General features: G+C 41.5%; 1 protein-coding gene across 4 annotated transcripts in view; it reads right to left on the reverse strand.

The window, feature by feature from the left end:
* Nucleotides 1–24,696, reverse strand: part of LOC104932743 (stromal membrane-associated protein 1) — a 112,067-nt gene that overhangs the window by 16,845 nt on the left and 70,526 nt on the right. For all 4 annotated transcript variants that reach the window (XM_019263403.2, XM_019263402.2, XM_019263401.2 and 1 more), the window contains 2 exons: nt 21,380–21,443; nt 15,000–15,121 (listed from right to left, as the gene is read on the reverse strand). In XM_019263403.2, coding sequence (XP_019118948.2) covers nt 15,000–15,121; nt 21,380–21,443 — 186 coding nt within the window. The remainder of the gene's footprint in view (nt 1–14,999; nt 15,122–21,379; nt 21,444–24,696) is intronic.

Raw genomic sequence — 24,696 nt, forward strand, 5'->3', positions numbered from 1 at the left:
ATGTGCACACACACGCGTTCACACACACACACAAAGAGCTTTGTGTGAGTCTGCTTAGCAGGCAGTGCTGCTTCCCCCCGTCTCTCGATGCTGACTTCCTTTGACTGGAGGAGAAGGAAAGGAGGGAGGCAAAAGAAGAGATAGCTGAGACGAATGTAGACGAAATAGAGGGAGGGGCGGTGTTTAGCTCAGTTGGTAGAGCAGCCGCCCCATGTTTGAAGGCTCAGTCCAGGGTTTGGATCCGACCTGTGGCTCTTTCCCACATATCATTCCCCGTCTCTCTCTCCACACATTTCCTGTCACTTTTCAGCTGTCTCTATCAAAAATAAAGCTTGAAAAAGGCAAAATAATAATAAAGCAAGTCAAGGAAAAGTAAAGAGGGAGAAAGAAGGTGAAAGAAAAGAAGAAGGAGCAAAAGGGTGGAGGAGAGGAAGTTGGGGAGGACAGAACAAATAAGAAAGGAGGAAGAAGAGAATGACTGAAGGCTGAAAACTAAAAAGAAGAGGAGAGGAGGATGAGGCAAGGAGAAAAAAGAAAGAAAAAGGTCAAGAGGAAAGGAAACGGGGGCAGGCGAAGGAATAAACAGAGCTGAAGAGAAAGAGCTAATCATGCCAGCACACACACACACACACACACACACACATACACACACATACACACACAGGGTCTATTTTCTCTCAGGTGAAGCCAGTCAAGGTGAGTCAGATGTTGACAGAGGCAGGATGGAGCTTCCTTCCTATTAATAGCTGCAGCACATTAGCATGATACTTGCCCCCCGAATAGACTAATGAATAGAAGGCGATAACAGGTGACAAACTGTCCTCACCTGTTCCCTCTGATGTCAGTGAGCTATAGAACATGACTCAATCAACGCGCTAAGCCTATTTGCTGCTATAGGCTTGTTCACAAAGTTGAAAAATACATTGAGCAGACAAATCCCCCCAAAACTGCAGCAATCACAAGCCATTCTGCTGCCTTCTTACTGATTTATTTGTAGGATGGACGGCGTGACTCAGGCAGAGTCTACCGGCTCTGAACTTGTGTGATAAGACCATCATCCAGAGTGATTTAGGATAGAAGAAGCATGTGGGATTTTAACCAATGAGAACTGCCCGAGTTTAATAAAACATCGTAATCGGATCTAATGACTGACTTTTCACTGTGCAACTGTAGATGTGTGGCATTTTTATGGTTGCTGATGATGACAAACCCACAGAGAATTATGACCCGGCTGCAGTTTCAGTGTCTTTAGCACACTAACTATTGACACAGGTCATGTAAACATATTCCCCAAATTAGGTCTCTACAGTAGTTTACCACGCTTTATGGTCAGCTCTGTGTGTCATAAACAAACCAACTAGCCAGGAGTTTGCATAGCTGGAGCTAAGATTTCTGTTCGGATGGAGAAAGATCTACTTTCAAACTCTATGAAAGACCTGGATATCAATGGTGAAATGCTCCCTCCAGGTTGGGGGCGAGTTTCTGCCGCAAGCGTGCTAGACTGTTGTGGGGAAGAGGGAGCTGAGCTGGAAGGCAAACCTCTCAACTTTCATCCATCTACGTTTCAACCCTCACCTATGGTCATGAGCTTCGGGTAGTGACTTAAAGAATGAGACTGCAGATACAAGCAACTGATATGAGCTTTCCCTGCCAGGCAAGCCCTTAGAGAAAGGAGCTTGGACATCTGGGGGAAGCTTGGAAAAGAGCCGCTGGTTCTTCGCACAGAAAGGAGCTAGCTGAGGTAGTTCTGGCGTCTAATTAGGATGTCCCCTGGGCGTCTTCCTTTGGATGTGTTCGGGGGACGCTCAACTGGGAGGAGACCCCAGGGCAAATCCAGAACATTCTGAAGGGACTACAAAGTCGGCCCCCGGTGGTAAACCTATTACAATGGATGCAGGTAAATGAGAGTATTCGTGCAATACTTGCTTTCATTAGCCATGTAAACAGCTTAGTGTAGCAGGTAGCTGCTTAGAGTGAAAATGTTTACTACCTGCCAAGCATCAAACACCAGGCAGTTAGCCACTAGCTGGTAGATAACTGTGGAGCATTTAACAGCTAAAGAGAAAAACGTTTTTCTCCAATTGAAAGAAAATGTTGCTTCATATCTATAAATAAGCAACGCAATGTTCAGATCACCTCTATAAAGGTGACTCAGTGTTTACAGCTTGTTCTGCTGCCCCCAAAGAGGCCAATTAAGACAGGCTTAAAAATACATGTTAAGGCAGTCTTTCCAAAGACCTGTGCACATTTCATTTATCCCTGCTTTTTTCATACTGAAAATGTTCTTTTCCTGCTATGATGAGTCAAAATATTTGTTGTGAAAAAGGTCTATGAATCTGATTCATTTGGGAACAATAAAAACAGCTGGGCTCTCATGCTAGCAAGGTCTTCTCAGCTTCCAGTGAAAGAGATGCAGTGGGGGAGGACATTCCCAGAATATGCTGTTTATTCATTCATTCAGCAACTTCATTTTTTTCTCTGATATCCACACACCAACCTCATTTCAGTGTGTTACTTGAGGACACATGGATCACACCACCAACATGATAATTAATGGCTGACCTGCCCCACCATCTTGACCTATGGTCAATTAAACTGCATTATCAGAATTAGAAGACAACCTCATTGTCACTGAATATATCGTTAGGTAGGTGTTCCAGTTAGTGTGATGCAAATGAGACAGTGGAGATGGATGTAAAGTGGCCCTTACCTAAGACTGGTGCATGTCCATCCATTATCTATAAATGCTGATCTTCATCAAGATCAGGGGGCTGGAGCTTATCCCAGCTGACTGTGAGAGGCAGGGTACACCCTGGAAGTCAGCAGCTCATCACTCAGGGCACACAGAGACAAACAACCATTTACATTCACACCTAATGCCAATTTTAGAGTCACCAATTAACCTAAGGCGACAGTGCTAACCACTGCACTGCTGTGTCGCCCTCGACTGGTTCATGTGTTTCCTAAAATTAAAAGAGCAGTGTGTGGGATTCAGTGACATCTAGTGGTGTAGTTGCTGATTGCAACTCCCCAGCATCATCCTCTCCTTTCTATCATGAACAACAAACTACCGTGGCTGCGAAACACGTGAAAAACATGAAGGGTCCTATCTAGGATCAGTGTTTAGTTTGTCCGTTCTGGGCTACTGTAGAAACATTGCAGTTCAACATGGCGACCTCTGTGGAAGAGGACCTGCAGTGTTGTAGATATAAAAGGCTCATTGTAAGATAAGAAAAACGTAATTATTCTTATTTTCTGGTGATTATACCTGTTTCTGCCACATTCTGTAAATAGAACTCCCTAAATCCGACACACTGGAGCTTTAAGGCCTCTCTTGGCCTAGATGCAATTGCTTGAGACTAACCGTTTTCCACTGTCCTTTCATTCAATCCACCGCTGTGACTGCCAGACACTCCAGGAGCATTAGCTCCATTTACACTGAAAGAACAGTAAAGCGATCCAGCAGATTTCTTTCTGAAGCCACACTGGTGGCACACAATGTAAAGTGCAGTGATAGATCAGCCGGAACTCACTTCTAAAGGAATAGGAATTCACATTTATGTCACATCTATCTTTTTTTTTTTTTTGTCTTTCTCAGTCACAATGACACCAACACACAGACACAGACACACACACACAGAGTTCACATAGTGTGTGATGTGTTGCGGGGCTCCTAGCAGCACATTGTGTAATAGAAACCCTCTTCAACAAGGCCCCATTCTTCTCAGCGAATGTTGGTGTTGATGGGAGTTCTGAATTACCACTCTGACAGCCTTTTCCTCACTGTCGCTATTCATAGACCTCTACAACCAAACACACACACACACACTAGACTATCTTTCTCCCTAAGATTTCACTGCTTGAAACACTCATACACAACCCTCTGATAGACCATCTGTGGCTTTAAAACCACACTAGACTTAGTATGTGTGCTGAAGGATTTGCGTTCATTTACTGAAAACAAAAGCTCAGAAATCTAAATTTGAGAAAGAGAGTGCCAGTAAGGAACAGGAGGGAGAGAAGGAGTGAAAGAAAACAATGAAGAGAAGAGCAAGAAGGAAGAAATCAATTACTGGTCAGTTCATTACCTCATCCCTCTTTTCCCCCCTCCACCTTTTTCTTCTGCTCAACAAACTTAAGTCCTTTTCCTATTCCCGTGTTGCATCCTCTTCTCTCATTTTCTTTTTTTCCCCCGTCTTTCTTTCATCCTGCTTAGTCCTCAAGCACAACACACTTGCACAAAAGCCTCTACTTCATGTTCATGCCACTGGTGTTGCTCTCTGATGTTGTTTTTGCATGTGCCACAAGAATTTCACAAAAACACAAGGAGACTTTGGTGGCACAAAGTTTGGCTGGATTGAAAGCAGTTGGAACTCCTAGTTCAAAACTTAAACTGATGACTATTGATGATGGCACATGATGATGACGATGATGATGACCATCAGGTAGTGTTGCGAGGAGCTTGACTGACAGGGCAGTCATCCAATCATGACAATGCCATTTCCGGTGTGTGCTTGCAACGTTACACAACCTTGACAATGTTGAATATTTGTCCTCAACAGGGTCACAAAGCCTATCCCAGCTAACTTAGGTCGAGAGGTGGATACACCCTGGACAAGTCGCCAGCTCATCACAGGGCACATAGAAACAAACAACCATTCACACTCACATTTACATCTACCGGCAATTTAGAGCCACCAATTAACCCATTAAGTGCATGTCTTTGGACTGTGAGAGGAAGCCGGAGTACCCGGAGAGAATCCACACAGACACGAGAAGAAAACTCTGCACAGAAAGCCCCCAGCTGAGGTTCAAATGAGTCTTTAAATTCCAACTCCAAGTTGAATCTCAAGTCATCTTTGAAGAATTAAGCAGATCGATGTATTTAATTTTTTTGCCCACAACTTAACTGTTTTGGTTCAGTCATATCAAAAATGTTTCCAGATGCAGCAGGCAGCTGTTTTCAAAATAAAAAGGCATCATACATTACCCTGTGCAACATAAAATGGCAGACATTAGTTAGCGACTAGCTGGAGAGCCAAAGAGGCAAACAATTGATGAAGACCAAAACAGAGCTAAAACCGATTGATAAATTGGACAAATGGTCACAAAAATACACAGACAGACAGACATACTGCAACATGTTGAATAAACGTCTTGTGTGTTCAACGGTGTGAGTTTTTTCATTTTGTTTGTCCATGCTTTATGATCAGACACGCTTCTTGGTTGCTGACACCGTGTCTACTGGTCTCACTCTGATGAAAATGAAAACCTCTCCAGCGTTTGTTGCGATGCACACTAAGGAACTTTGAGTTTAGCTGCAATTTTTTGCTGGGATAGTTTTTCAGCACTCAGAGGAACAATGTGGTTGTCCTCTGTTCATTAATGCTCCTGTAACATCCTGACAAACAACTGGAGAAAAGCAGCCTCAATAGAAAAAAAGAAATAGAAAGAAAATTGCTAAAAACTGTAGGAATATTGGAATAGTAAACAGTAAGCAAAAACAGTAATATGGCATGACAAGAATAAGCTACCGTAGAACGATAATCATGAAATGCCTTCTGAACACAGAGGACCAGTTCACTAAGGAAAGGATGTTGCTTATGCAGGTGATTTTTATTGAGTTTGTGTCAAGATCTGTGTAATCTGCACCTGATTTACTAAAATGGCAGGTCATGATGCAGTCAGCTGCTGGATTATGGAGCAACAGGTCCAGCAGAGCAGAGCAGAGCAGGTGGAGATATACTTCCTGCCGCAGCTGAAGTTCAACCTGCCTAAGACAATGATGCAACTCCATTACTGAGTCCATCCTCATCTCCACCATCACCATCTGGTACACTGCTGCCACTTCCAAGGACAAGGGGCAGACTGCAGCGCATCATTCGGCCTACTGAGAAGGTAATTGACTGCGATCCTCCACCTCTCCAGGACCTGTTCTCCTCCAGGACCCTGAGGCGTGCGGGTAAGATTGTGGCTAATTCCAACGCATTCTGGTACAAATTTTTTTAAGGCACTACACTCCTCCAGGATCCTGACGCCCATCGGGACCAAACCCTCACACTACTGGCTGACTGCAGCTGACCTCATTACACGCTACATTAAGACACACCTTTAAATCACATCTTTTGGAAAATGTCTTACTGCATACTGTAAAACTTTGTACACTACCTGGTGAATACTGTATATATTGTACATGTAGGTATACCTTTGTGTACTTGTTATCTTCCTTATATTCCTCTCCAAATAGCTTGACCTCAGCAAATTCAGTAAAATACATAAATAACCTCCTCATTATTTACACGATCCTCCCTTAAATCCACACGCAGTGAGAGAGATGCATCTTGCAGACACGAATGACACACAAACTGTGACTCTGGCCTGCCACATCGGTTTGATGAATGTGACATCATGACAGGCACAAAAGCCTTACTAAATCTGGCCCTGGATCTGTTATTGATTACTCCCAAGCTGGGTAACCCATATGAACCCGACAGCTTTAGGAGAAAAACCCACACAGAAATAGGATTGGTGGTAGTGATTCAAGCCGGTGCCTCTGGTGTGTCTGCACCACTGCACTCATTCTTTTAGGACTGCTGGGACTTCATGCTCCACGTCCTGTGTGTCCCTGCCCTCCACCTTTCTTTATTTGTGCATTCCTCTCCTAACCTGGCTCTCCACCTACTCATTTCTCTTTCTATCCATCCACTGCTCCAAACATCTTCTCCTCCCATAACTTCTGAACTCTGTCACTCTGTCTCCCTCCTTCCATCCTTCTTTCCCTCCCCACCACTTCAGGTTAAACGTTTATTGAATTTTCATTGCCTCTTTTCTCGTTCTCTCTGAATGACAGACAACATAAAGAGGGTGTGTATGTATGTGTGTGTGAAAGTGAGAGAGATAGAGAGAGAGGGGGAAAAGCTGGGGATAACACAAATCCTCCCCCTCCTACGATGCTCTAATCATATTTTTGTAATTGACGTATTTGCAGATAGGCGAGCACTCCCCGATGCTGCCTAATAGCTGCCCGATTCAGCAGGCTGCCAGCTTCCTCTTTCTTCACGCACCCAGCTAATCACAGCTGTAAAGCAATATCCGCCTGCTGAATCACAAAGTCAGCCCTTCTGTGTGTGTGTGTGTGTGTGTGTGTGTGTGTGTGCGTGCGTGCGTGCGCAAGGTTAGATGGATGTGTGTTGACTGTCAAAACTGTGTCCTTGTGTTTGTAACTGCTTGTATGTATAGGAGAGGAAAGTTGTCTGAAAATGGAAAGGTTGACGCTAGTATGGTGGCGGGAGCATGAAGCTGTGCAGCTAATTCTGTGTGTGAACCAGTAAAGGGACACACTCATTATACAACTGAGAGGCACCGATGGGTTTCATCCTCTAGGAAGCAGAAACATGAACAGGCCATTAGTTTTTCAGACTTTCTGGTTTCAAAACAAACAAACACACGGCGGCAATCACAGGCTAACCTTCGCACCGAGGCAGAGGCAATTATTATCCACATACTGTGAGGGATCTGTCTTTCCTTTAGATGCTGCTGGAAATGTCAGTGAAAGCCTCTACGTTACAGTGGACATGACGGAGGTAAAAAAAAACAAGCAACATCTCCCCCGGCGAGTTTGAAGGAAACATGTAAGGAACGTCTTTGGTACCTTGGTGGTATTAATACACAGTGAATAAAAAAAAAATAAAAAAGAGTCCTGGCTGTGAGAGCTGCAGTGGACGTCTTGTGAATAGAGGACTGTGGAGGAAACACAATGTCCTGTTTGAATTCAAATAATAGTCTACAAGACAGACCGAGCTCCCACAGGCGGAGAGCCATGTGAGAGTGGCCTGTCTGGTATCAAACAGCCACTATGGAGCAATCACTTGCAGTCAAAAATTGCAGTGAAAAATATTCTTTTTGAATCTGATGACTGCAACATACCTCTCCACATGTATGTTATCATTACTTAATGTAGGAAACATGATGGATAGCAGCAAAGTAGGGGTGTCGGTTAGCTCAGCTGGTAAAGTATCTGCCCCATGTACGAACCTTGCCACAGCGGTCCAGGGTTTGAATCCGACCTGTGTCCCTTTGCTGCATGTCATTCCCTATCTCTCTCCCCACATTCCTGTTACTCTTTAGCTGTCTATCAAAATAAATCTTGAAAAGGCCAAAAAATATCTTAAAAAAAAAAAAAATGTAGGTACTTATACGTACTTACATACGTATACATACTCCAGTATAATGCAGAGGGAAATATTGAACTTTATATTCTAATACATTTATATGACAGCTATAGTCTGTCTATTATCTGTATCCACTTATCCTCATCAGGGTCACGGTTGGGCTGCAGCCTATCCCAGCTGACTTTGGGTGAGATTCACATCGTTGACAAGTCACCGGAGACAAACAATCAATCACACTGAGGGAGGAAGCCGACGTACCCGAAGAGAACGCGCACACTCCGTGGCCGTACCTTCATGTTGTGAAGCAACAGTGCTAACCACTGCACCACCATGCTGGCCAAGTACAAATGCAGTAAAACTGTAATTGATATATCATTTATCTATAGCATTATTAGACTGTTAATGCTGATACATCCACGTGTGAAGCAACGTTTTACTGTTCGTCGAGGTGAAGCTGGTTTCACATGGTTAGATTGTTTTGTTCACTTGAGATGATTAATGGAATTATGAGTCCTATTATTTTAATACTTCATGTACATTTTGCTAATATTATGTCTGTAAGATTTAAGCTTTTACTTTTACATTAATATTTACTTAAAGTACCAATACAGCTTCCACCGTCGCTGCTAAGTTGCCAAGTTGATATTTATTTCTCGATGGTCTGCTGTGTGGCAAAGTACTATAGGAAAACCATTTGCGTCACTGAACAGCATGCATTATGCATCCCATGGTAGGTGTGAAATTCCAGCCTGGCCTCTTTGTCTACTGTTGGAAAAAGGTGGCGTCCAACAGACATCAGAAGTCATACATAGGACTGAGTTTTTCATTACAGTCCTATTTCTGCTTTTATATCACTGTTGGAGGCTGAAGCCCGCATAACCTGCACTGTAATAGTCACAATAACTATTTTTTACTGGTCTTTAACCCTCATATCCTGCCAGCTGTGGTACCCGCAGACCCCAGAGTATACCACCAAAGGTACTTTTTCTATCGTTCTAATTTATCATGACTTTGTCAGTCAATTTGTGCTTAATGACTTCATATCATTGTCCAATGACAAAAGCATCCAATTCCCCCTATGTAATTTAATAGATTAAACTATTTATTGAGTTCATGTTCACCATGGGTCCTAATTTAAAGTATCGCGGGGGGATGGGGTGTCCTGTCAGTCACTTTGAAGGAGACATAGATTTCCTCATCTGCTCTGTCGATGACCCGACATTCTGCTCTTCATGAGGTAAGATGATGTTTAAAAGACAAAACATCATTTCATACTAACATGTTTTATGATGATCACATTAAATAATGTTCTGTGATACAAGAAAAGACTGTAAAAGAGTGTGTTGCATATGATCAGGACATGGTGTGAGTGTGGGGGGGGGAAAGCAAAAAGGAAACCATGAGGCTGCTGAGGGACAGAAAAATAATTGTTTTTTAGATGACTAATTACATAAATACTAATGTTTTAACATTACAGTACATAAACTTTGGCTCTGATGGTTGTTTCTTACACTTGGTAGTCTTTGTACATTAAACATGTGATAGGATTAATTCTCGGTTTTCCTCATCTCTCTCGCATGACCTAGGCTGCATTTGAATTTATGCACATTTAAGCAGAAATTTGAGTTCATAAATTACACTCAGAAAGGCATGTACAGCATGTCTCTTTTACGCATATATATTTGTACATACATAACATTGATTAATGAGGCCCCAGGTAAGAACAGATATAAGGGAGGGAGGGTTAAGGGAAAGAGGCAACGAGTGTAAAAGAGAGGAGCAAGAGGACATATGAAGGACGAGGAGAACAGGAGCGGTATTGTATGTGCAGATTCAAGGAAAATATATTCTTCTGAGAGAATGAACGGTGGGCAGTGGTGAGGGGGTAGGAAATGGAAGGACAGGGGAGAGGGGAGCCATGCAGAGCGAATCAAGTCAGGAAAATAAATAAATAAATGGACATAGGAAGAGAGAGTGTCCTTGTGTAAAGGGTAGAAAGACTAAAATGTACCAATGTCACTAGCCCGTATACAAACTCAACTACAAACCCCTCAGTTATACTGTTGCTAAAAACTAGCCTGCAACTAGAAAGATATGAACAAATAAATAAAATATGAATTTTAAACAAATTAGAGTTTATTAATTTAACTCAAACATTGGGAGCCATTCTCCAAGCATTGTTTTCGGGGTGTTGACAAAGGGAGTATGGACGTTGATCACCTGTTTATCCCTTTTATAGTTTATAGTGGCAACTATTCCTCATAAAATCGGGATATCATGTTCGGGATATTAAGAAGCATTAAAGCTGTGGTTACTGCTGCATCACCTGCCAATCTTTCCAATCTATCACTGCAGACAGCTCAAAATTTGTGGTACGACTTGAAGCACTGGTTTCAAACAGAGGGAGACAGAAGAAGCTTTTTCATTTCTCAGTCCAGAGGCATTGATTTTTCTGGCTAAAATAACAAGTGTTGCTGTTTGATTTCATCAGCTCGACCTACCTAGCTAATCAACATGAAGTCCCTGACTTGGTTGTAAACTCCAGACGACTTTTCAGTGTCTCCAGCTGGCTCTCATGATAAGGAGAAGTGTGTAACAGGCTCTCGGTTTCGCATTGGATGGCCACAAACATTCTTATAATTGAGTGTCTTTTAATGAAGTTAAAAAGATCAAATACTGAAGCTAACGGGTTCCAGGAAGTATAGTCCTCAACCTCACCAATTTATGTAGAAGACATGGAGATAAAGGGCTTTGTTATGGTGGTTTGTATGATGATACACAACCCAAAGATTTGATTAATGCTTTACTGCTTGTATATTTACTTTTATGAGAAAAACTTAAGCATGAGGACTTAACTGATGAGTGTCAGGTCAGGTAATCTTCCTGAGCTCTTGTTTTTTTGGCTCTGGAAAAGCTAAAAAACCCAACAAAATCCTGCAAACTCAATAAATACCAAGAATCACTCCATTTGACGTGTACAAGCTTGACAGACCTGCTGTGCCTTGTTATGTGGCTTGTTACAAAGCTATGACTGGAAAATAACAAAGTGGTCAATTCCAAACCATTGACTGTGCTGACCTTTTGGGGAACTGGAGGATCCAAACCTAAACCCAAAGTAGCTACAAACAGTGGTAGCTACTTCACAAGTGGTCACCAAGCTTTTGCTAATTGAAACGGTCTGTGCCAGTTTTAAATTTGACAGGGTACTCGTGCTGCATTCACATCATATGCAATAGATGGGAAAGATGGGAGAGATTACCATATTTCATGGGGTGCAAGCCTTCATGTCATCTGACAACTCAAGATGTGCCAATAAAAGATGTATCATCATTATCATTAACAATGGCTTGGCAGACTTTTGGTAATGTGACAGATTAAGTATTAATTATTGTTTTGTATTAAAAAAATCTTTCCAGTTGCAACTTGGATGTTGATGTAAACATCAGAAATCTGGTAATCGTGGTAATTATGATATGGCATGTCTGCTGCATGATTCTACAGTAAATGGATGGACTCCTGCTGATGAGTTAATTCAATGTGTAATTGTTAGAAGATTGCAGACATACATGCTCCTAATTGGCCAAAGGGGGGATTGTATGTTATTTTGCATCACCCGTGACCAAACCAGGGCTTCACAGAGTGGAAAAAGAGCACAGAGGAGGATAATTTGGGATTAATGGTTGTATGGAGATGAGCTGAGGTGTGAGACAGGCTGAACTGCAGTAGAAGGAGTCACAGAGGAGGTGAGCATGGAGGGGAGATTAGAGGGTAAGTGGGAGGCTGGTAGTGGCAGAGGGGGAGCTTGCAGTTACAGCAGCCCATAATTGTTCTTCATGCCTGGGTCCCCAGTGAGCCACTGCCTGGGCTCACAATTTGAAACCCAGGAATAGGTCAGAGAGTGAAAGAATACATTTTCAATTCAGGAATGGTTCACTGTGAATTTATACTTTATGTATGTTTGTTTGTGTGTGTGTGTGTATTCTTCATATGAAATGCATGAAATATGTATTTATTCAATCTTCTGTGTGTATTGCCGTATTCAGATCAAATCAGGCGTCACTCGCAGATCGCCACAGGTTTGTGTAGCAATGTAGGATGTGGGGTGAAGGGGTGTAGGTGTGTTTATTTGTGCTGAAAGTAACTGCTACAAAACAACGAAAATAACTTTTGGTTTCACGGATTGTCTCGCTATCACAACTCTCTCGCTCTCATTCACTGTCTATGTCGCTCGCCCACTGCTTATTCTCTCAAACAAACTGACACAGACTAAAGACATACACATAGAAGCTGTGTACATGAAATAAACCAAGCCAGAACATGACTGGGAGAGAATCAGAGTTCAGTCCATGAGTTCTACCTGGATAGTGTCAGTTTCAGAGACATTTCAGGCTGACTGTGGAGTCTGATCGTCTGATTAGCTGCCGCAATGTGATATCAGGTTGTATTTCTCCAAAAGTGGAATCTAGCTCAACTTCTCTGCTGCAGGTTGCTGCGTTTCTGTCGGCATACCCTGAGGCCCGCATCGCCGCAACCAAATCACACCACTCTCATTTAAATGAATGGGAAATGAAATAAAAGGATCTTTATCTGTGAGTGACTGTTTCTATATGTGTCTTTATGCCATAGTCAAAGGCTGTGATGGGATTTCAAATTCAATGGTGCTCCTTCAGAATGTTTCATTCAAGCAGCCTTTCCTGGTTCCGTGAAACCAGTCGATGAAAGACAGAGAGCGGAGAAGGAAAAACAAAGTTGTCAATTCTTGTTTTGTTTTTTTCTTTTAATTTTCTCCATTTTATTCTCTCTTATTTAGACAAACATCAAAATGAAAACCATCCAATATGGCTGCAGACAACGACTGCATCTAATCTCTTCTCTCTTGACCCATGGCATAATCACAAAACTTTAAACTGTGATAACTTTCTATCAGCTCTGGGCCTGTAATCTATACTGTAATAACCAAGGTTAGTTTCTACCAGGCATAATCCCAAAAATCTGAATAATGTTATTTCTAATTGCTTGTTGTAGACAGAGTACATTTATTCAAACCAGTCAGAAAAGTCAACTTCAAGTAGACAAGTTAGAATGATCAAATTTCACAGACACTGGGAGAGATACTAATGGGCTACCATTACTCACTACACTTCAGGATGAATATGCAGACTGTTACGCCCACAAATACTGCCGACAGCTCCACACACTAGCTGCTTAGGGAACGGTAGCTTCCCAAAGGGATACAAAAAGCTGCTTTACGTCCCTGAATACTGGAGGTCCCAATTTAGAGCTACGGTATGAAAATAACTAGCAAACAATCACCTGTCCTTCACAATATGTTTTCAAGTGTGCAAGTTTCTGAACACTGCTCACTTTCCACCACTTTGAAGTCATTTACAATCACTTACTGACAAGCTTGCTGCATGCTATCAGTCTGAAAATGATGCAGGGTGACGACCTAGACAGTTTACAAATCACCACCATTTTATTCTCATCTTCTCTCCCTCCATTTCTCCTCCTTTCACTTGACTTATTCCTTCACAATCTTTCCTTCTCTCATCTTGGCCTGATTTTGCAGGGCTGTGTTACAAAACAAAAATATTCATGGAAGGATTCTGAGCGAATACTCTTCATTATCCATCCATCCATTCATTCTCTTCTGCTTATCTGGGGTCAGGTCATGGTGGCAGCAGGTTTACTGTACAGGGCACTCCAGACGTCCTTTCCCCCTAGCAACATATTTCGGCACCTACTGGGGGATCCTGAGGCATTGATGGGCTATGTAGTGCCTCTAGCGGGTTTTAGGTCTGACCCGGGATCTCCTCCAAGTTGGATGTGCCAAGGGGGCATCCTAATAAGATGTTGAAAGGAGCTGGCTCCTTTCAACATCTTATGGGCAAAAAAGGAGGAGCAGAGGCTCTACCCTGCCCTGCTCTATCTCTAAGGCTGAGCCCGTCCACCAGGCGGATGAAGCTCATTCTTCATACCTCATCGTTACCTTAACATGGTGGTGGGGTTTGCGTCTCCGATGATCCTGGGAGTTGTGTTGTCTGGGGAATTAGCCCCTGGTACAGTCCTCCCAGGGTGAATTAGTCCCAGGGGAGGGATCAGACGAAATGTGATTCACAAAGAGCTCTATGAGACTGAACACGGGGAGCTCTAGGACTAGGGAAACTGGGGAGTTTGCTGATGAGCATTTGGTAGTCGGGCCTTAGCCCACAAGGTCCAGCCGGGCACTGCCTAAAGAAGTATGTGGAGTCACTATGTGGAGTACCTGGGCGTGCTTTTACCAGTGTTGCAGAATGGTTTTAGGCATGTAGAACGTCATCTCACATCCAGTTTAAACATGTTCAAACATGTTAATACCAGGTAGCAAAATAGAGTAAAGATTTATCCTTCCTAGAAGAGAAGGCTTACGTTCAAGAAGTACCAGAGAAATTCAGTGAAACATTATAATTGATATATTCTAAAAAAAAACAACAACATTCCCAGCTCCTCTCTTGATTAAGACAATTCACCTTATTCCTCTTTCTGTCAGACTGTCACACTCTCTCACTCTCTTTGAAGGACATTGATCAAATTAATTCAATAAGAAAGGAAGGGGAAGGTCTGTGATAGTACGCTTCGATATGATCCTCAGACAGTGTGTGTCTGCACGTATCGGGGAGATGCCGTGTTTGTGAATATTTCTGTGTTTGTGCATTTGCATCGTGGGAGTCTGTGTGGACTCCCCGTGTTGCAGTCTGTCTGTGGTGATAAGCGGATGATGAAAGCCTAACACTGTGTGTGTGTGCATGTGTGTGTGTGTGTGTGTGTGTGTGTGTGTGTGTTTGTTACCTGAGCCTGCTGTGTGTTGTTGGAGGAGGGGAGAGGGTTAGAGACCATTGGTCCAAAGATGTCCAGTTCATCGCTGATTGGTGCAACACTGCCCGAGCCTTTCTCACCACCCTCTGGAGCATCTGAGAGAGAAACAATCACACCGAAGGCATCCAAACAAATCAGTCAAGTGAACTGATAGAGCTATAAATTATTCAGATTTATGACACCTGATGTAATCCATCTAAGACCTCTCCTTTATTGGCAGTATGTACATTTTAAATCTGTAAATGCTTCGGCAGCACAGTGCAGTGTTACTCATGGCAATAATGTGATATAAAAATAATCACCACCATAATAAAAACATGGCTTTGTAGGACCTTTGAAGACATTTGTCACACAGTACACTCCATTCAAAAAACTCAATTTCTTAAAACTGTATTTTGTGGTTATTGATGAAAATGATGTGATATGATGAATGATAACACATTTTGGACATTGACATAACTAGATATGACTTTGGTGAATTAAAAATACTATAAGACCTCTGAAGAACTAGTATGCACATATCTATGATTATGAAGAAGAATTCATGAACAGACATAAAGGTGGAAGGCACTGAAATAATAGGAATTATTCAGTATGACCTTTACATGCATATGCAAGGGTAGTTATAAGATTTATGTGTTCACACACATTTCCAAATGCCCCACATACCTCAATTTACAATTACCACGCTTATTAAATGGAACATCCTGAAAATAGTTCTGATGACTGCACTTCCTGAAAATGACTTAGTTTATGCTTCTCCTTTTGCCCTTGGAAAAAAACAAACATACCTGCTAAATAATTGTGTGTAACTAAAAATATACTTGACATTGCATCACAGAGGCGGTTTAGTTTGGGGTGTTTTGATTAAATTAACAAGTCTAATACTGTACAACAGTAATAAATGGCACATTCAGTATTTAAGGACAGAAAGAAAAGCTTCAAAATATCTAAAGTGAAAAATGGATTTTATTTTGCCAGACTCAAAAGTGATTTATTGCCTTTTGGGGTAAGATGAATACACCTTTTTCATGACAGACAGACATTTTAACAGAGAGGGCACAGGTTTAAGTAACAACATTAATAATGATGGCTGTATTTCATTTATCAGGATCTAGGCTTTGTGCATACTGACTCTCTGGGAATTGAGTTATACATTTCAATTATTTTATATATATTGAAGCAGCATTGTCATTGTATCAACATCTGCACAGACAAACAAAGAAAGGTATAATTCAACGTCATGTTAACAATATTTATTTATCAACTCTGGACTTCAGTGTCAACCTTCCTCCGATTAGCACACGCCATGGCCACTGACTCACAATTTTGCTGTTTTTCTCTCTCGTCTTTTCTTATATTTTTCTCTCTGCCACTGTCATTGTCACTCTATTTAGTAAAGGCCCACCCTACCCTGCCTGTGGTTGGCTGACATTCTTGACCAATCTCAGTCCTCATGCCTAAACCCAACCAACTTCAAGAACCTTAATTTTCATGTTCAACCTGTGTGTTTCCTGCTCTGATGAGTCAACATGTCAAAATGTGTCCTCACTGACTTAGACACTAAACAGGGGTTAAATGATTAAACTTCTGTTGGTGCTTGGTTAGACCACACTTAATCTCTTAATAAGAGTCCAAGTACGCAATATACAGTCTGAGAGAGAGAGAGAGAGAGAGAGAGAGAGAGAGAGAGAGAGAGGCAGACGGGAGGACAAGGGTTGAACTGTGTGTGTGTGTGTGTGTGTGTGTGTGTGTGTGTGTGTGTGTGTGAGAGAGAGAGCAGTGGAGGTCATTTATATAACCACAGTGATGAGACATCCATAATTTAGCCCTTTTAAAGAGTGAACAAGACGGAGCTCCTTTAGCCAGACAGCAGGATACAAGGACGAGCATTTACTGTGAGAACTTTAGAGAGACCTCTTATTGAGACTCCAACTCAAGAATTGCTTTGATTGTGACGTCTTTTGTCCTAATATTTAAACGACTACTTATTCTCAATCTGTCCTGTGACGCCTATGTGTCATTTCTGAGCTTGGCTTTCATTTTGAAAGTGAAATCACCCTGTAAATTGCTGAACAAAGTTCTCGTAGAATAAAGCCTATTATGATTATTACTTTAGAGCTGACAGGACTGACAGGTGTGAGCCCCGTTGTTACATATTCAAATGGAAGAGCGAAAAATAGGATTTCATGTGCATCAATTACCCTCTTACCACTCTAACCCCCCCTTCTCTCTTACCAAAAAAAACAAAACAAAACTCATGCACCCATTGCCATGGAAATGAGCTGCAGGGAGAAAAGGGCCCATCATCGCCATCATCACTGCCATGACGGGCGATGAGCCCACCATCCTTTATCACGGGATGGAGCCGCTTCTTGAGAGCACTCTCGAGTTCACCATGGAAACAGACCAATAGTTCAGGCCGGGCCTGTGTTTTATAATTACCCCCAACCCCTTTGCCCTGAGTACATTCATTCACTCACACTCACACTCACACACACACACACACACACACACACACACACACACACACACACACACACACACACACACACACACACACACAGAGCTTCCCAGAATCTTCAATGAATACAGCGACCTCATTCAGCTGTAGGGGGCTGTCACATTAAGGACTTGGCCACCACCAGAAGGGGGTAAAATATCTGACTTGATTAAGCCCCGCATTGAATCTAATGCAATATTCTGATTAGATTTCACACAAATACATGTGAAAATGTTCTGATTATGTTGTCCCAGTGTCCCAAAATGCTTTACCATAATAACATCTGGGTCTAGGTCTTTGAAGCAGCCGTAAACCCAAAAGTGTGTGAATTTAACCCGCTTTTTCTCGAAACACAAGTCACAGCTAGGACATGAAACAAAGCTGGCTTGATTCTGGGAGAGTCCAGAAAAAGTAAACACAAGCCAAGTTGATGACTGCAGTCATTAGCTGCTGGTAGACGGAGTCATTACAAAGACCGAAGTGTGGTAAATGGAGACAAAATGACCTGCTGCTGACACAGTATATTTGTTTACAGGTAATAAAGGAAGTAAGACTGCTGTGTTACCAATTGTGCGGTGACACAAAATGGTGAACAGATAATGTATTACGCCATGTTTCCACTGCATGGCACGGCTCAGCCAGTCTTGTTTTGTTCCAACCAAGGATTCAAGCAAGCCGACACTTAACAGTGGAGAGAAAACACTGAAACTGAGTGAGCACACAGGTGACACCAACAAAGACCTGAAGGAAATGACCGAGATCTGTATGGTGTGACCAGCTATACTAACCACAGAGAGGGGTACGCAGCTGTGACGCGTTCTGGGTGTGCCGTGGCCGGCCAGACTGATTGCATCCAGTCTAGACAATGCTTGTGATTCCACCAGTAGCAGCACGGCGCATTTCAAAAGCGTCAAGCAGCACAGAGCTGCATCGATCTGAACGGAAGTTGGGCGCAGAAACGGCACAGAGAATCCAGTTATTTTCAAAAAAGGGAAACTATTTAACTATGTAGCTTACTTACTCATGGTTGAAGGACATAAACCAAGGAAAAATTACCAATTCTGAGCAATTTAATAAAGTCTGGTAGGCATTTTGCTTCTGAAACGCTCATGGTGGGGTATGAAGCCACATGAAGAACAGACCAAAACAGCATTGCAGCCACAGCCTTACAGACCGTGCCCGGTGGTATCCCCTGAATCAAATGCAGCCCACTTGGCATGGACCATAAAGCATGAAGCATACATGGTTGATGATCTTCATTGTTTTGGAAAACCCAGCTGTGTACATCTTCTTTCACATTTCTCTCTTTTCTCGCTCTCTCTCTCTGGGGTAAAAAGCCAGAGGTGTTTGGCAGAAAAAAATCAATATGTTTGATCACGCTTTAAGAAAAGTTTGAGCTAAAATGAAGTGAATTGAAGCAAAGACTGAACATGAAAAGTGCTCCATCCTTAGTCACAACAACAAAATGTGTCTACCTCTCAAATAAAAATCTTGAAACTAGAATAACCTAAGCATTTCTAAAAGAGGTAGAGCTAAACTTTGGTGGTAGAACGGAGGAGACAGTATCAATTCAGTGTGTTGGGACCATCTCAGAAGGAAAAGACTGAGATGGAATTGAAACAGACGCGGAGACAGAAAAAACAGACAGTGGTGCTCCATCAATAAAAGTTTTTGAAATTGATTCAGTGGCTACTGGAGAGATCTATTTTTGGTTGGACGGAGCAAATCTAAGACAACATTTATCATCGTGGAACACTATATCTATCCAAAAGAACCAGAAATAAATACAGAAAATAAGTTGCTGTCGTCATGATAGTTAGATATTTAGGAAAAAATCAATATTGGCCTAATTGTTTGGCAAAAAGCGAGGATGGAGAGAGAATTTGTGTAAAAATGCTTATCTGAGTGGTCTCACAATATTGCTATGACTTTCATTCCAGCACAGCCTGCCAAACTGAATTAAAGCGAACAGACGAACCGACAAACACACACACAGAAACAAAGGCAGAGTGGCTCTTTGACAGCTGCACAGTGAGGTAACTAGAGACAAGGAGGGATGGATGGAGTAACAGGGGGGATGTGTGAGTGCTGAAGGCATACTGCCACGTATTTGACTTATTGATTATGTGTGAAATCTCATCCACTAGACATGGCTGCAAGGTGTGTAGCATTGGTTATTTATAGCAGGGCGTCCACGCTCACTCTTCCATGCTGCGTTCGAGAATGTTTGATCAATGCTGTGTCCACCGGTTCTTTCCTCTGTCAGCACGGCTTAACCTCGGCTAAGTCCAACACAATACAGTATTGTTTAAGGGGAAATGCGGGATGATTGTATATTACACACTGATGGTGAAAAGCCTGAATCAACCATGAGTTTTTTCTGCATTACTTTCACAGTTCAGGTCAATGGGCATGGGGCACAGTCTCCAGGCGGTTAACAGGGCCAAGAGACACACCGTGTACCCAAAATGTCCCAAGTTTGAATCCAGCTTGTGACCTTTGTTGAATGTCATATCCTCAGTGCATTCGATCTTCCCAGCTATTGTTTTCTTCAATTAGGCACAGACGCCAATAAAATGCATAATCTAATGTGGGTCAGCTTTGATGCGATGTTGATATGATCAAAATGACTGCACAGACACAACGGTTTCTGCTGAATCCACTAGGAGGTCAAACTTAGTGGTAGAACAAAGAACTGCACTTCAAGATTTTGCTCAGGTCCTATGCTACATGACTTGTTGTTCTGATTGGTTGTAGGTCTATCAAGTTGTGTCCAGAGGCACTGTGGAGGCACTGTGGTCTGCGCATTTTACAAATTAGTCTGGCAACTATATTTAGATGGTGTGATGACAAATTATTTCTAATATCAATACTTTTATTTATAGGACGAGGGGTTTATAGTGTTTCTAGTAATTCTGGCTGATAAGACCTCTTTGCACATTTCTTTCTGCTTTGCCGAGATCATTGCTCCATCAGACACGTGTGGCATATCAACATGTTGATTAAACAGCATGACTGGTCATCATAAAAAGTTGTTTCATCTCCTGGAGCAGAATCTCTGCCACTGATTGGCTCGTACTTGTTGCTTTCATTGGGATGTCAGGGTAAAACAATTAGAGGCAGAGCAAGGCCAGTCATCTTCTTTTCTTACGTACCTAAATTTTATAGCAGCGAAAATTTGTATAGTTAATTATGAAATCCACATCTAGGTCTGTGGTTTTCACTTTGTATTTCTCAGTGTGCTTTGCCATATTTTAATAAGTCATTGCAATGATTTTGTTCCAATTAAATTAAAGCTAAAACTAAAGATAGATTTCCTAAAATGCTACTGTAAAACTTTACTGAAATGTTCAAAGATATTCCGTAACTGAATCACTGCACTTGATTTTTCTGAAGGCAATAACTCTATTATCCACTTAAGTGAGTAATATAGTGTAAAATAGAGCCACCTGTTTCAGTTACAAAATTAACTGATATTGATATTATACACATAAAACGTAATCAGATAGTCTAGTACATGAAGTGCATGCATTGTTGCGGGGTTTAACTGTAGTGTGCGCACAGAGGTCTAAAGCAATGATGTATTAACTGCCAGATGGTATAATAAGGTCTCTGTACAAGACTCAAATAAAGCCTGACACCATTAAACCTTTCCTCCTATAATGTCACACATTACTGAAATTGCAATTATTAGAATATCAATCTACAAATGTTATTACATCACCCGGCATAATCGGTTAAATTTACATATCTGACACATTAGGCAGACATCTGAATACAGTTTGACAAGTCATTATATTGTCTGAGGGTTATTATATTGTAAGTTAGTAGAAGGCTGATGGTGTCTTACCCAGGCCCAGCAGGTCCACAGCCGGCTCTTTGCTTTCCTTGGGACTGACTTTACACTCTGACTGCTGAGAAAGACAAAGACAAAAACGTATGTTAATATAACTATGTGTTCTCAATTTTACATTTTACATATACTGTAAGATTTGACCTGTCTGGCTTGTAAGTTTCGATACAGAAAACCAATAGTGATCTTTATTTAAAAAGTCATGTATTAGATAGTCAATGTGACACACTGGCCATTTGATGAAGGTTCACGGCTTAGAACAGGTACTGGCTATAAACCCATTTTCAGCGTTGATTTCATTTATCAGCAGTTTATTGCTTATTATGCAGACCATAGAGAATATCCTGGATATATCCTGTAAGAAGTTAAGGGTCACTGCTTAATCTGAAGAAAAATCCATGATCCTGGATTTTAATGGAGAGTTTTCTTGCTTAAAGGGACCCTGTGGAGTTTTTGATCACTAGTGGTGCCATGGAATATTGTTTCCAGGGCCCGAGTCTCTGTTTTGTTTGTATCTTGTAGCTTTACTATCTTGTCTCTTTGACATCACATTCCTGTTGATAGTTTACGCTCTTCCACTGACAGCTGGTGGTGATATGCCAAGAAGCACAACAATGCACTAGCTGACATAATTGATGTTTAAAACAGCATTAATTAAAAATGGAGTCTTGGAGTCTGAGGAACATGCTATAAACAACATGGACATATTATGATCAGTAAATAACTGGATGTTTTACAGAATGAATGAAGAAGAATTGAAGTCTCAAATGTTGTGGTCTCCAACACCTGAGAAAAACATTTGGTTCTTGAGCTGCTAAATTCTGCTCACTATCTAGCAGCTAACTTTGCAAGTTTTCGGTTTGCTGCTGGGCAGGTTAACATACAGTGATTTCATCCGAAATGTACAAGCTGTTGGAAGCGAGACTGATGAGAGCAGTGAAACTTGAACAGTAAAAGTTGTGGGCTGCAAAACCAAAACAATAAGCTGAAAGAAGCTAAAAGGCACAGCAGAGCTGGAACTGCAGAGTCAGGTGAAAATTCTTTGCATGTATTTGTGTGCTCATTACTATGAGAGATGGACCTTTGACATTACATGTTGTCATTCATTTCATTGGTGATGTAAAAAATGTAGCTTTAATAACACAGGACACAAAACAATCTAAAAGTTTGCTTTGCAAATGTTTTGTGAGAAAGGAAATGCATTCAGTACAGTAACTGCTGAGAGAAAAGATACTTACAACGCATTTTGGTTAGAAAAACTGAATGTAAAGCAACCACGTTATCTTTAATTTAGATAGGATAATTAGAGATATAATTTAGAGATAAGAAGAAGCTCCTCGTTTTGTTTCTTTTGTTTTTTTCCACAGATTACAAGCAAGAAATGCACAAAATGAAAAGACAGCACCGTATCGGGTAAAACTGAATGTTTGCTGATTACACCTTTTCAGCTGTCAGTGGTATACTGCCTTGGTAATGTTGCTTCTGATAAGCAATCAAGCTAATTGAGTTTTTTTAAATTGGTAGCAAATTAGGGGGGTATAATGGAAAAAAAGAGGTAGTGTAGAAGGAATAAGAAGAAAGATCGAAAGAAGAAAAAAACTAAATGAAAGACAGACTGAGGGAAGGAGAAAGAGGGAGAGATTAAAAGTCAAAGGGTAGGAGGATGAGACAGGAGAATGAAGAAGCAAGGATGGGGCTAAATAGAGATAGAGTGAGATTGGAGAGAAAGATGTGGTGAGGGAGAGAGTATAAAAGGTTAACACGTGGGCCATGAGAGATCTACAACGCTGGTAACAAACCCAATTTCCCCCCAACAAAAGATCGATGGACCACATTAAATTCAATGTCGTTCCAATCCAAGGCAATGAAAACAATTACCGTGTCCACGCCTAATCAAGAATGCATTGGCTGCGAATTGATGTGTTGGGACTGCAGAAAAGCTCGAGCAGCAGTGCCGTGAATTGCAGCAGGAAGGTCGTTTGTGTACAAGCAGCAAAAGATTGGTTTGCTCTTTGCGTGCATACTGACTGACAGTGGACTGCCATAAAGGGACTGACTAAATGGTTACGGTAAGATATTCCAAAAACAGGAGGAAACTCAATTCAACGAATCAGAGAAATTTGTTAGGATAACCAATCCCTCTTCATACTTACATAATCCCCTTGACATGTACATGAACATTAGATCTAAGTAAAGTCAACAATACCAAAATCCTGGTACATGAGGAGGTTGCGGCTACGGCAGATGCTTCTGCATTGTAAGTCCATATAAATACTGGATATTACTAATCGGACAGTGAACAAGCAGCAGATAAATGAAGCATAAGTGACGCAGTGTCCATTCTCTGCTTGAACTAATGCAATGCTCAATTTCAAGTAGCCTATATTCATTCAAATTCAGCATCATATTCTAGATCTAGCTTCTTGTTTGGTGGCTTATGTTTCTTCAAGTGGCTGTTAAACCTACAAAAAATTCTGCTGCTTTTGAAGCAAGATTTTATGTCACATCATGGTTTCCAGTATTGTTTCATACATTTTCCGACAAGAATAAAGTTTCGTAGGGGGGCAATGAGCTGTGTGTTTCTCTCCCGATACACCCAATACTAATCTAATACTCTGATTTCTTTTCTCAAATTTATAATCTGTAAACCTCACTCATGGGATATTTGGAATAAGGCATTACAATGACTAAATGTAACCAACAAAAGAAACACTGAATATAATAATAACAGTAATTGTGGTTGCCACGTCTGGCCAATATCTAAACATCGGCACCAAATGGCAAATGACGTTTGTGCATCCTTATACCGAACTGTAAGAATAGGCAAACAATACTATATCTGAAAATTTAGCCTGGCCCAAATTATTTAAAACAAGCACAATGTTCAAACAAAGACATATAATTATCAGGCAAACTGAATGTTGCCTCCCACGCCTCCATTAAGAGTATTTGCAGAGAGAGTGGCAAGAAATACATGTTATGGTATGCCTGTCCTTTTGATTTCAGACATCTCAGACCATGCACAGTGTTACGGAAAAGAGATTACATAGCTTTTCAATGCTACAACCCACACAGCTGCTGTGAGACAAAGAAGAAAGAAATCCTAAATGTCACTCTGTATAAAAAGCTTAAAATCCCCGCTGTATGTTTAGAAGGATTTGTATAGACATGCTGCCAATATTCTTCTGGAAATGCTGGCAGATGAGCTGACTTTTTCAGTAGTTATCCTGGATGACACCAAGTGATGTTGCTGACAGACGGCTAGTGGCAGACTGTGATTGGGTCTTAGGGTCAGTGGCATTTGAAGACAGAGA

Source organism: Larimichthys crocea, chromosome III (genome assembly GCF_000972845.2).
Source record: "Larimichthys crocea isolate SSNF chromosome III, L_crocea_2.0, whole genome shotgun sequence".
Lineage (NCBI taxonomy): Eukaryota > Metazoa > Chordata > Actinopteri > Sciaenidae > Larimichthys > Larimichthys crocea.